The sequence below is a fragment of the Pagrus major genome, chromosome 4 (genome assembly GCF_040436345.1).
Source record: "Pagrus major chromosome 4, Pma_NU_1.0".
NCBI classification, from domain to species: Eukaryota; Metazoa; Chordata; class Actinopteri; order Spariformes; family Sparidae; genus Pagrus; species Pagrus major.
In genome coordinates, this window is record NC_133218.1 from 39,198,807 (window position 1) to 39,210,306 (window position 11,500).

Consider the following 11,500-nt stretch of genomic DNA (forward strand, 5'->3'; position numbering starts at 1 on the left):
CTGGGAGCTGTCAAAGTGCGGTTATATAGCAGGAGGGAGTGGGCGGGCACACACACACACACACACACACACACACACACACACACACACACACACACACAGTCCTGGATTTAACCACCGTCACTGCACTGAAACATTACCAGAGACAAACTAAACTAAAATGTAAATGAGTTCAGAGCTTCACTCAGAACTCCGTTTAAAAATCATTTAAACGACTTGATTCCAAAACTTTTATCTTTCTGCACAAAGTGCACAGAACTGGTTCTGAGGTTCTGATGGAGACGGAATCTGTCTACGATTCGGCTGCAATCAAACGCACAAAACACTTTTTTATTCTCGTGTAACTCTGGATTATAACTTTGAGGCTGAGGTTTCTGATTCTCTACAAAGAGCCTCTGAATTAGTGTTTTTCAGAACTGAGCTCTGCTGTGTGTCTGTGACAGTTTGGTCTCAGTCAGTGCAGCGGCAGCTCTCAGTGTGCGGTGATAAAATGCGGGTTGTTACATGTATGATTCCTCCTCTGGACTGTTGAGTCACACAGAGGCCCGGACATCGTGCACACAGGCTGCAGAGATCAGCGTATAAAACGACATTTTCCTGATATTTTAAATAAAATAAGTGTTGTGCATCAGGTGTTTAATTCACAGCCTCACCATTATAAACACAGTCCCTGCAGGAAACGTCTCTGAGAATAACATTAAAGAAACGAAGTGTGGTCAGTGGATCAGTTTTATTAAGCATTCAGTGTTTGTCATATTTTGTTAAAAAGTGTCCAAAACATATTTTTAGAAATTAATCAAATTAATAAAATCATATAATTTTGCATTGGATGTTGGTCTATGATTCAGTCAGACATGAAGAGTCTCTGGTGTTCCTGTCACTCTCCGGCTCGTGTTGTCGCTGCTCTCATGTGAACTCGCTGCTGGCTGACGGTGACTGGACGATCCTCCCTGTGAGCAGCGGGCCGGCGGGGCAGACGCGGAGCGGGGCTCTCTGCAGGGGTGAGCGGGGTAAGACGGTTCACATCAGGCCTGTGAGGCTGAACGAACGGACTGGAGCGCCCTCTGTCGGCTGGAAACATCTGGAGAGACGGAACACATCTGATCCTGGAGAGATGATTTATTTTTATTTTAATTTGACATTCATTCTGTTAATGTTCCCTCCACTGCAGGACAGATATCACCTGCAGGACAGATATCACCTGCAGGACGGATATCACCTGCAGGACGGATATCACCTGCAGGACAGATATCACCTGCAGGACAGATATCACCTGCAGGACAGATATCACCTGCAGGACGGATATCACCTGCAGGACAGATATCACCTGCTCTCTGCTGAGTCTGTGCTGCTTTAAAAGAAGGTTGAACAAGGTGTTTGTTTCCTCTGTGTTGTGTTATTGTGTGGTCAGTGTGAGTAATTTGTTCCTGTAAAAGAAAAGTGTATTTAGATGCAGCAAACTAAAATCAGTACATCTTTCTGCATCTTTAAAGGAGCAGTCTGTAACTATAGTGAAGATATGTTAATGAGCAGAGAAAGATCCTCATTGGCTGTTTTTTTTCTGCCTAAACAAACTAAATCATAATAATAACTGTCTTTGTTTTCATGACTGAATAAACGAACTGACTTTAAGGACAACACACTTTATACTGTTTTACTGTGTTTAAACAGCCGGTTTATTCACTGATGGAGGCAGTTTGTATTATTACCTCATTAATATTGTAAATATTAAAATTCTCAGTTTTAATTTCTTCTCTAGAACCACACAGAGCTCATTTAAAGGACAATTCCCCCATTTTTCCACATTAAAGTGTGTTTACAGGTCTTGGGGAGCACTACTGCATGTCACTCAGTTGAATTGTGGGTAACGTAGGCGCCATGTTTGAAAAGCAGTCCACTGATCCAACATTACACTCTGTAACACTGTTGGACTCATTACAAACAGTTTAAAAACTAAATGATCCAGAGATAGATAGACACACAAAAACCTGCAGCCTACATTACCCACAATGCAACTCAGCGACCGAGTGACACCACTGGAGGCAGTTTATGAGATTACATGCAGCTTCCTCTGGAGACACAAAAGGCTTTTTACTACTTTATTCACATGCAGTCCAACTGTCCAACAGCTGTAAACATATTTTAATGTGGAAACTGGTGGAGTGACCCTTTAAAGTTTTGTTTAGGAAGTTCAGGGGCCTCATGTATGAAAGTGTGGTTCTAAGAACCCAGTTTATAAAGTGCTCCACCTGTGACCTATAACATAAAAACACCTGTCCTGTGATTCCCTCGTATGTGACGCAGCACACTGAGGTTCAGGAGCAATCATGGACCAGAACAGACAGTCGGACCGTTTGATGATCACAGCGACGCTGGAGGAAACTGAAGCCACACAACACATCTCAGTCAGTGGAGTCATGAAGAAGGTTCCAGGAGTCATTGAAAGGTGTCAGCAGTCGTTGCGGAGCCTTGAAGAGGTTGGTGGGTCTACCTTGGGGAGCTTCTAGAAGTCTGATCATTGGATCATCAAGGAGTTTTTATGGGTCATGGAGAGCAACGCTGGGTCCTTGAAGAGGTTCAAGGAGTCACTGAGGAAGTTCTAGGGAAGTGCATTGCTTCAATCAGGAAGTTCAGATCTTTAAAGAGGGCACAGAGGTCCTTGAAGATGCTCCAGGGGTCATTCAGAAAGTAATTAATTAGTATTATATATATAATATAGTATATAGTAAGTAATTAATCCCTGAAGTGGTTCTAGTCCTCAGGGAGACTCATCATGAGGTTACAGCCTTACAGAAAGTTCAGTCAGTCATTGAGGGAGCTCCAGGACCTGGGGGAGTCTGTCAGATGTCCTCAAGGGATTTGTGTTGATCTTGGTAAGGTTTGATGAGTCCTTGAGGCCATCCTTGAAGAGGTTTCACTGGGTCTTGAGGGAGTTGTGGGACACAGAAGTTCTTGTGGTACTTTGGAAGGTTCATAAGGTCATTGTGGGAGTTCCAGTGGATGTTGGGAAGTTTGTACAACTTCATGATGAGGTTCTAAGGATCCTTGAGGAAATTCAAGGAATCACTAAGTTTGTTCAAGATGTGAAGTGGTTGTTGAGTAGTTTATTTTTTATTTTTTAGGACGTTTCAGGCGTCAATCAGGGAAAATAGAGATCACCAAGAGACCCATGGGTTCATCTGAAACGTTCTACGGACCCTTGAGAAGGTTCAAGGGTCCTTGGGAACTTCTAACAGTGCTTTAAAGATGTGTAGATATCAGTAAGAGGTTCTACAGATCCAGACAAGGTTCTGAGGTCACTGAGGAGATGCTGGTGATCACTGAGCTTCCTGGAGTCTGTCAGAATAAAAGAGGAGCAGGAACCTTCAGTACCTCCTGAGCTCCACAGTGTCAGTACAGAGGCAGGTGTGGTGACCTTTGACCTCTCACTGATAGTCTGAGCACACAGCAGAGTATTAATACTGCTCAGCCTCCGTCCACCCTGCTGCCTTCCTGTTTACTCTGTTACTCTGTTACTCTATTACTCTGTTACTCTATTACTCTGTTACTCTGTTACTCTATTACTCTGTTACTCTGTTACTCTGTTACTCTATTACTCTGTTACTATATTACTCTGTTACTCTGTTTCTCTGTTACTCTGTTACTCTGTTACTCTGTTACTCTATCCTGTTTTTAAATGGAAGAAATCACAATCATCTGTTATTTTTCTCTTTTTCTTCATATATTTACACCTGTATGTACAGTACCAGAACCTCGACCTGTATGTACAGTAACAGAACCTCGACCCTGTATGTACAGTACCAGAACCTTGACCTGTATGTACAGTACCAGAACCTCGGCCCTGTATGTACAGTAACAGAACCTCGACCCTGTATGTACAGTACCAGAAGCACTCTGTATTGTCTTGCTGTTTAAAGATGTCATAGCCTGTATGTACACAGCAGAACCTGTCCATCGTCCTGTTCTGGTCCGTGTGTCAGTTAGCTCTGTTATTTATTGTCGTGCTCATTGTGAGCAGCAGGACTCATAAATCAGACAGAGCCGGTGCTGCGCTGGTGAAACATTAGTCAGACGTGAGCAGAACTTGTGAGCGTGCTGAACTTTGATCAGAGCTGCTCCGATCACTGCTGAACTCAAAGACGGACGAGAAACCAACGACTGTGTTTGTGAACCTGCAGAGCTGCTCAGTAAGAAATGGACCTGACAGCAGACGGATCAGAAGGAGACAGAAGGAGGGAACTGAAGCAAGCTACTGTTAGCAACATTAGCATTGTGGCTAAGGAGGCGCCATTAGTAACATTATTTGTATATGTATTAAAATATTTGGCCAATCAAGTTGATCGTATATTGAAGTATAATGTTAGAGATAAATAGATCAGAACTGTGATTCACACAATCTGCGAGAGACAAATAATGTTTTGATCTCATCTGAATTGTGCCACAGTTTGTATATTATCGTATGTATCAGACTGTGTGATATGTCATTATAAAGACGACAGACAACAGTCCTGTTAGTGACGGTGTCTCATCAACGCTCTCTGAAACCTTGTAGAGTCGTCCTGTTTATCAGCAGCTCACAGAACTGATGAACTCTCCTTTCACACTGCAGTTGTCAATAAGACCGGATTTATTGTGATGTTCATCTTGTTTACGAGCTTTTCTGAGCCCAGTTGGCTCCATGTTGGTGTTGGTGACGTGTGTTGAGTGAGACGATGTAGTTCAAACAGGATTAAAGGATCATTTATCTCTCACCGCTGACAATCGTACAATTTCTGTCTGAAATAAGGTCCGTGGGGCTGAAGGGGCGGGACTTCACCTGACGAGCTGTCAGCAGCACAGGTACAGGTGGACGTACAGAATAAAAACAGCTCTCACAGATTTACACAGGAGTGAGTTTACTCGTCAGGTTTAATCCTCCTCAGCCTGTGTAAACAGTTGTTTATTGTCCTCTGTGTGATGTTGTCATAGTGATGTCATCAGGGTTGTCTCAGCTTAAAGACAAATGTCCAGCGTACAGGTTGTGTTACAAACTGGACGTGTGGAGTTTGAAAGACATGAACCAGCCAGAGGCTGTAATGACGGACACTCTGTCCAGGTGCACTGTGGGAAATGTAGGATCCAGGTGTTGTTGGAGTTTGACTCATACAGGGACTAAGTGGAGAAGCAACAGTGTGTTGGTGGAGGCGTGTTGTTTGAGGGATCAGTGACACATGAAACCTGATCCAGGATGTCCAGACTGATTCATGAGGCTGCAGGTTCAGACACAGATCACTGCTCACAGGTCTGTGGGACTCACAGCTTCCACTATTTCATCTTCACTCATGATGAACAGGCAGGAAGAGCAGAAATACAGCGTTCATGTCACAAAGTCACCCACCAGGAGTGTGAGCTCACATCTGTGATTGGTCGACACGGTGTGATGCTGGTTGATGTCACGCTGCGTTTCAGAACGGTTGATGTGGTTCTGTGTTGTGTTTGTGTTTGTGTTTGTGTTTGTGTTTGTGTTTCCCTCCAGAAGTCACACTGCAGTTTATCTGCTGTCATCATCAGGATGAAGGCAAACAACAGAAACTGAATCAGAATTTATAAAGAATTGTGTTGTAATATTTTTGATGGAAGAGTGAGAGAATTAAAACAGAGTTACTACATTAATACGATCATGATTTAGTAACTTTATAATATTATTTATGTTAATAATATTTTTAATATCATATTAATATAATGTGACACTGTTTTGACTCCTGCATGTCTGTATGTTATATTTTATAACTGTCCTCTCAGTTTTTGGATCTCTGTAATTCTGATGCAACATTTCACCTGTTGTGTTAACGAGCTGTTTTTCTTATATCAAATATTTTAAGGTGGATCCTTGAATAAAGTGATGTCTAAGTACTGACTTATTAATATCACACAGATAAAACTGGTGTAATTAGTAGTTTCGGTGAGATAAATGTCGTCATTCACAGATGAAGTCATGCGTGTTTGAACTCATCTGACCAGCCTCACATTACATAAACAAAACTAACAGAAAACAGACCCCTCCTATTGGTCCAGTCACGTGTCAATCAGAGAGGCATTGCATCACTCTGCCGCACACTCCTCTGTGATTGGCCAAGCGCTCGCTCCGCTCCCTCCTACTCGCCTCTGATTGGCGGATCCTTGAAATTGCCGTACATGGTAAAAGAGATTTCGCAATCCTCTCCTCTCCATGTTCTAAACAAAAACACTCAGAGCTTCACTCACACGGATTTTAACTCCAACTTTCTCCGCTAACTTTTTCTACTTTGACGGATGATTGACTCCGCCGCGGCTGCGTGAAGGTAAACCGTCTTTTCAACTCTTCGTGGGTCACAAACAGAGAGCTAACAGAAAGGTTGCGGCTTGTTAGCACCACAAGCTAACTAGCTGGCTAGCTGCCCGGCTAAACGGCTGTAGTCCGGGCTCGTCGGGAGAAAGTGTGAATGTAGGCTGTGCGCGTTTAAAGCTGAATGAGACTCTCGTCAGTGTGTGTGAGAGTACAGGAGCTGGTGTGAGTCCCGAGGTCGTCAATTATCTGTTGGCTGCTTCGAGTCAACACAAAGTTGTTAAAGTGGTCTGAAATCAAAGGTTCACCGAGCTGAAGCGGCTCGTGCGGGTCTGGGTGTGTGTCGTGTTTTTATTTCAGTCCCAACATTATTTAAGTCACCTAAAAACTGAGCTTTCTGCTTCGCCCGCATGACTCCGGAGTTCCCCTCTCTCGGCACAAAGAGAGCCGATGATGATGCAACAGCAGGCAACAGTCGGAGCTCTGCTGGTTCCACCCGGAGCGCTTTTCCCTGCGCACAGCTGACTGGCTGCATGGCAACGCGCCGGCCAATCACAGCAGCGCTGCTAATTGGCCGTACGGAATAATGATCCGACCAATTACCGTGTCCTGTTCTGGTGCTGCTCACAGAGAGCCTGCCAGGGTGGAGGAGGAGGAGGAGGACGAGGAGGAGGAGGAGGAGGATGATGAAGGAGGAGGAGGAAGGAGCAGGAGCAGGAGCAGGAGGAGGAGCAGGAGGAGGAGGAGGAGGAGGAGGAGGAGGAGGAGGAAGGAGCCTCCTGATTGATGGATTGAGGTCAGCTGAGAACCTGCAGCCTGACTGCAGATGGTAGAAAATAAGATTTGATTGGGTTCCTCCTCAAGTCTGGAAAATACAGAAATCTGGAGGCCGGAGGGTTAAAAATGTTTGTTTCAGTGATCACAGAGGAAATAACTGAGTCACTGCTGGAGCTGCTGTCTTAATTGAGCAATCAATTAGTTAAAATCAGTCCCTCAGTTGTGAGAATTTGATGTTTTCTTCATTGATATCAGTGTTTTTTTTTGTGTGTCTGCAGATGAAATAAATGTATTTAAAATGTAAAACTTTTCTGTCTGTAGTTGGTTCAGTATCAGAACCAGAACATCATGGCAACGTTGGATGTTAATATGATTTTTGCATCATCAAGATGAAATGAAGCAGCCATGTTTGTTGTCCTCTGAACTTCTTAGTGATGACAGCTGAAGTTAAATCTGACGTGATGAGTGAATCCGATCACTCTGCAGCTGTCAGTGTTTTGACTGCTCAGGTGTTGATGTGACCGCATCCGTCAGTCAGTCGGCTCCATCGGGTCACATGAGCTCAGTGTTGTGATGGTTTACAGTCAGAAAACAACAGCAATTAACAGTTTTCTCCGTTAATCATTTGATCCATTAAAAGTCAGAAATGTTTCCATCAGGAAGTTTAGTCTTGATTTGTTTGACCAACAGATTTTCAGTTTCCTGTGAAATAAAAGAAGGAAAAGCAGAAAATCTTAAATCTGAAACTTATTTAAAAAAAAAAAAAGAAACAACAATTAGTTAATCGATTGATATTTGTTCTTTTAATGTTTAGCACAAATACGGAACTGATGTTTTGTTTTCAGCTTTTCAAATTGAATAATTAGAAAAAAGTTGAATCTGGGAAATTGTGATGGTTATTTTTCCTGCATGTTTCAGACCGAACAATCAATTTTTCATGCATGTAATGATCAGACTGATCAATAATGATGATAATTGATAGTTTCCACCTGATGAGACACTAATGGACTGATTGTTTCTGCTCCACCAGACAGTGAACTTCCAGTCGTCATCGAGGCTCGCTGAGGCAGAGAACCTGAACTCATCACGTTTCATCTCAACCTGAGGCCACTCAGAGCTCAGCACCTGAAGGCAACACATCCAAATGAGCCGGCCGTCGCAGGCGAAACTAACCACAGTTGATCACAACGGCGTGAGCGTCATCCAGAGTCAGGCCCACGCCACTTCCTCCTCGTCTCTGCCGGCAGGCGTAGCCAGATTGCAGCAGGTCCCACAGCTCATCCCCGCGAACCCTTCAGCCGGAGGCGGCAAGGCCCTCCCACCCAGCAAGATGAAGAAGCCCCACGCAGACAAGGACAGCGAGGAGTATCGCCAGCGCCGCGAACGCAACAACCTGGCGGTGAAGAAGAGCCGCATGCGCAGCAAGCAGAAGGCGATGGACACGCAGCAGCGCGTCAACGAGCTGAAGGAGGAGAACGAGCGGCTGGAGGCCAAGATCAAACTGCTGAGCAAAGAGCTGAGCGTGCTCAAAGACCTCTTCCTGGAGCACGCCCACAACCTGGCCGACAACGTCCAGCCGCCCACAGGCACTGAGGGCTCCAGCCCCGCCCCCAACAACACCTCCACCAATGGGCAGTGAGGGGCGGAGCCACAGGGACATTTGGCTTCCTGAGCGTTGGCTCGCGGCATCTCTTCTGTCACTTCTCACTTTGGAAACACGGCCTCACTTCTTCTTCACGGCTTTTCTTTGGTTTCTTACTTATTTTCTCATATTTAACCCCCCCCCCCATAAACCAGTCACAGTTTGTGTCACCCTGTGTGACCGAAGATGAACCCTGATCAACAGAACAGACGGAGGGATTGTCATTGATCGACTGATAGGTTTATTGATTGGAGGACTGTGAGGAGATGTGAGCTCCTACAAACTGAGACGACGTCAAAAAAGATTCACAGTGAGTGAATCAGAAACTGGACCAGCAGTCTGAACACGTTTCCTGTCGGCTCGTCGTTTAACCCGACGGGCTGGATGTGGGCGGAGTCACTGCACCGCTGCAGCCGCAGGACGAGATGTAAAATCTTAAATTCCCTTTTTTAGGATGTGTATTTTCTTCTGTTATTCTCAAAGAGTTTTGAAAAATGTCGAGTCAACAAAAAGAGTTTTTAAGATTGTAAGTATGTTCACTACATGTTGATGCTTCAAGGACAGTTCTGTTATTTTACAGCCTGAGTCTCTCCAGAAGTTCAGCTGTGATCCATTATGATTTTAAGAGTCGGTGTCTCACTGCAGAGTCCAAACACAGCCGACCTCTGAGACAGAACCAGGTCATAAACACAGAAACAACAGACTGTCCGTTACAGATTATATTGTGTTTGAGACTTTAATGTTTGTGTCCAGCAGTCAGTCGAGGTCGTTCTGTCATATCTGTGGCTGAGGTGAACTCAGGTGAACTCACCTGTTAAATATGTTCTGAAAGATCGTTTAGTGATGGAAGTCTTGAAAAAGACCAGAAGAACAAAATGTTTTTAATGATTATGACACACAGTTTGTTCCATAAAGTTCAGCCTTCAAAACATTATTTTATATAAATGAAATGAATTCACTGAGTCAGGACGTGCTGCATCTTCCTCACCTGAAGCTTCAGGATGTGTCTAACATATCTCCTGTCTGACTGAAGCGAGTCTAAGTGTGTGAACACGCTCGTCCAGATCCACCTGCAGGTGGAACCAAGAAGCAGCCGGGGACGGTTGTAGCTGCTGCGCTAAAGTCGGCTGCTCCGTCAGTCAGTTTGTGACGGTGAGTCCGTCAGCTGATGGTGGAGACGCTGCAGCAGAGTCAATCTCATCAGTGACTGTGGATCAGAACTGCAGACAACAAACCTCTGATCAGTCTATCAGTCGGCAGAAACAGCGACCAACATCACTCATCGCTAATGTCCATCCTCACATCTTAGAGTTCCTCTTCAGTCAGTTCACTGAGACGAGCAGCAGGTCGTCACGTCAGAGAAGCTGTAAACAGACAGAAATGACTCATTAATTAATTATCTGTTCTCTGACGACCTGATTAATAATTATCAGCTCTGCTTTGATCCAGCTGGCCACAGATATGACGCTCAGACTCAGGCTGGGTTTAAAAATTAATTTAGAGATCTGTGGAGTGATCTGTCATCCTCTGACCCCGCCCAGCCCTCACCTCCACCTGGTCCAGACAGGTGTGTGTGTGTGTGTGTGTGTGTGTGTGTGTGTGTGTGTGTGTGTGTGTGTGTGTGTGTGTGTGTGTGTGTGTGTGTGTGTGTGTGTGTGTTGGGCGGTCCCACACACCTCAGGTGTATCAGACACTTGAGGCGAGCTGCAGCTTGAATTAAACCCAGTTTTAAAGCGGGCCGGTTGTTAGCCGCCTGCTAATGAGGTCGCAGCAGATCAGGACAGGCCCCCGCCAGCACGCCGTGGAGGGGGGCGGGGCCACAGCATGTTGTTGTCAGACTTTATAATTATGTGAGCTTTGTGCGGGCGTGGAGTGTTTTCCCAGGATTGTGTCTGTCAGGAATGTTGTCTGTCTGAGTCCTGCTGCTCCTGAGCCGCTCAGCTCAGCGTTCACTAACGTTCCCACAACGTTTCCACAACGTTCCCATCAGGTCGTCACACTCACGCTCAAGTCTTTAGAATATTCTTCACAGTCGCTGAGATAAAACAAGTTTTAAATATTTTGGCAGGTTTATCAAACGTTCTTCAGTTGTGTTGAAGTATTTTTACAGTTTTCTGATGTTTTGGTTGAATATTCTTTAAATATTCTTTCAATCTTCTAAAACAAAGCTTTTAATTCAGAATCACTGAAACCAGCTGATATTTTTACACTGAATGTAACGTTGTGGGAACGTTGTGGGAGCGTTCCTGCTCGCTGGCGGAGCCGCAGTGAGCGCAGCCTTCATCTTTTTCACTTTTCTATCGTTGGTTTTTCTACACTTTAATTCCGAGCGCAGCATGTTTATGAGAGCTCTTTGCATGGAGAGGAGGCCGCTGTGTGTCACGAGGACACACCGGTGGATGTGTTGTTCTGTTGTCTGTAAATGAACCTGATGTGTTGGGATGTTTGTCATGTTTTGCTTCGGTCTGAATGTTGCTGGGCAGCATTTCTCTGTCGTCACTCAGCTTTTTTATATCAGAGGAATCTGGGCTAACGTGCATTCTAAATTAAAATTGAGTATAAAAGTTGAAGCGTGTGTTTTGGGGTTTTATTTCAAATGTGTTTTGTGTTCATGTCACTGCAAACAGATGAGACTTAAGTTTTTACTCAACACACTCAAACTTCTTCAAACTCTCAGACTTTGTTTTAAATTCAAGCAGAGAGCCCGAAGTGTCTGTCAGGCTGACAAATCAGGAGAACATGAGCTTCATACGAGCCCTCGAGGTTTCTGATCAGTC

General features: G+C 44.7%; 1 protein-coding gene across 1 annotated transcript; it reads left to right on the forward strand.

Annotated features, from left to right (window-relative positions):
• The first annotated feature begins 6,154 nt into the window (after positions 1-6,154).
• cebpg (CCAAT enhancer binding protein gamma) lies at positions 6,155-11,293 on the forward strand. Its single transcript, XM_073464714.1, has 2 exons — positions 6,155-6,320; positions 8,112-11,293. Exon 2 carries the CDS (start codon positions 8,226-8,228, stop codon positions 8,718-8,720), a length of 495 nt encoding a protein of 164 aa, XP_073320815.1. The 5' UTR covers positions 6,155-6,320; positions 8,112-8,225; the 3' UTR covers positions 8,721-11,293.
• Positions 11,294-11,500: the final 207 nt, after the last annotated feature.

What these genes read in the sequence shown, in the direction of transcription:
- cebpg (XM_073464714.1), top strand. Translation starts at nt 8,226, where the DNA reads ATGAGCCGGCCGTCGCAGGCGAAACTAACCACAGTTGATCACAACGGC.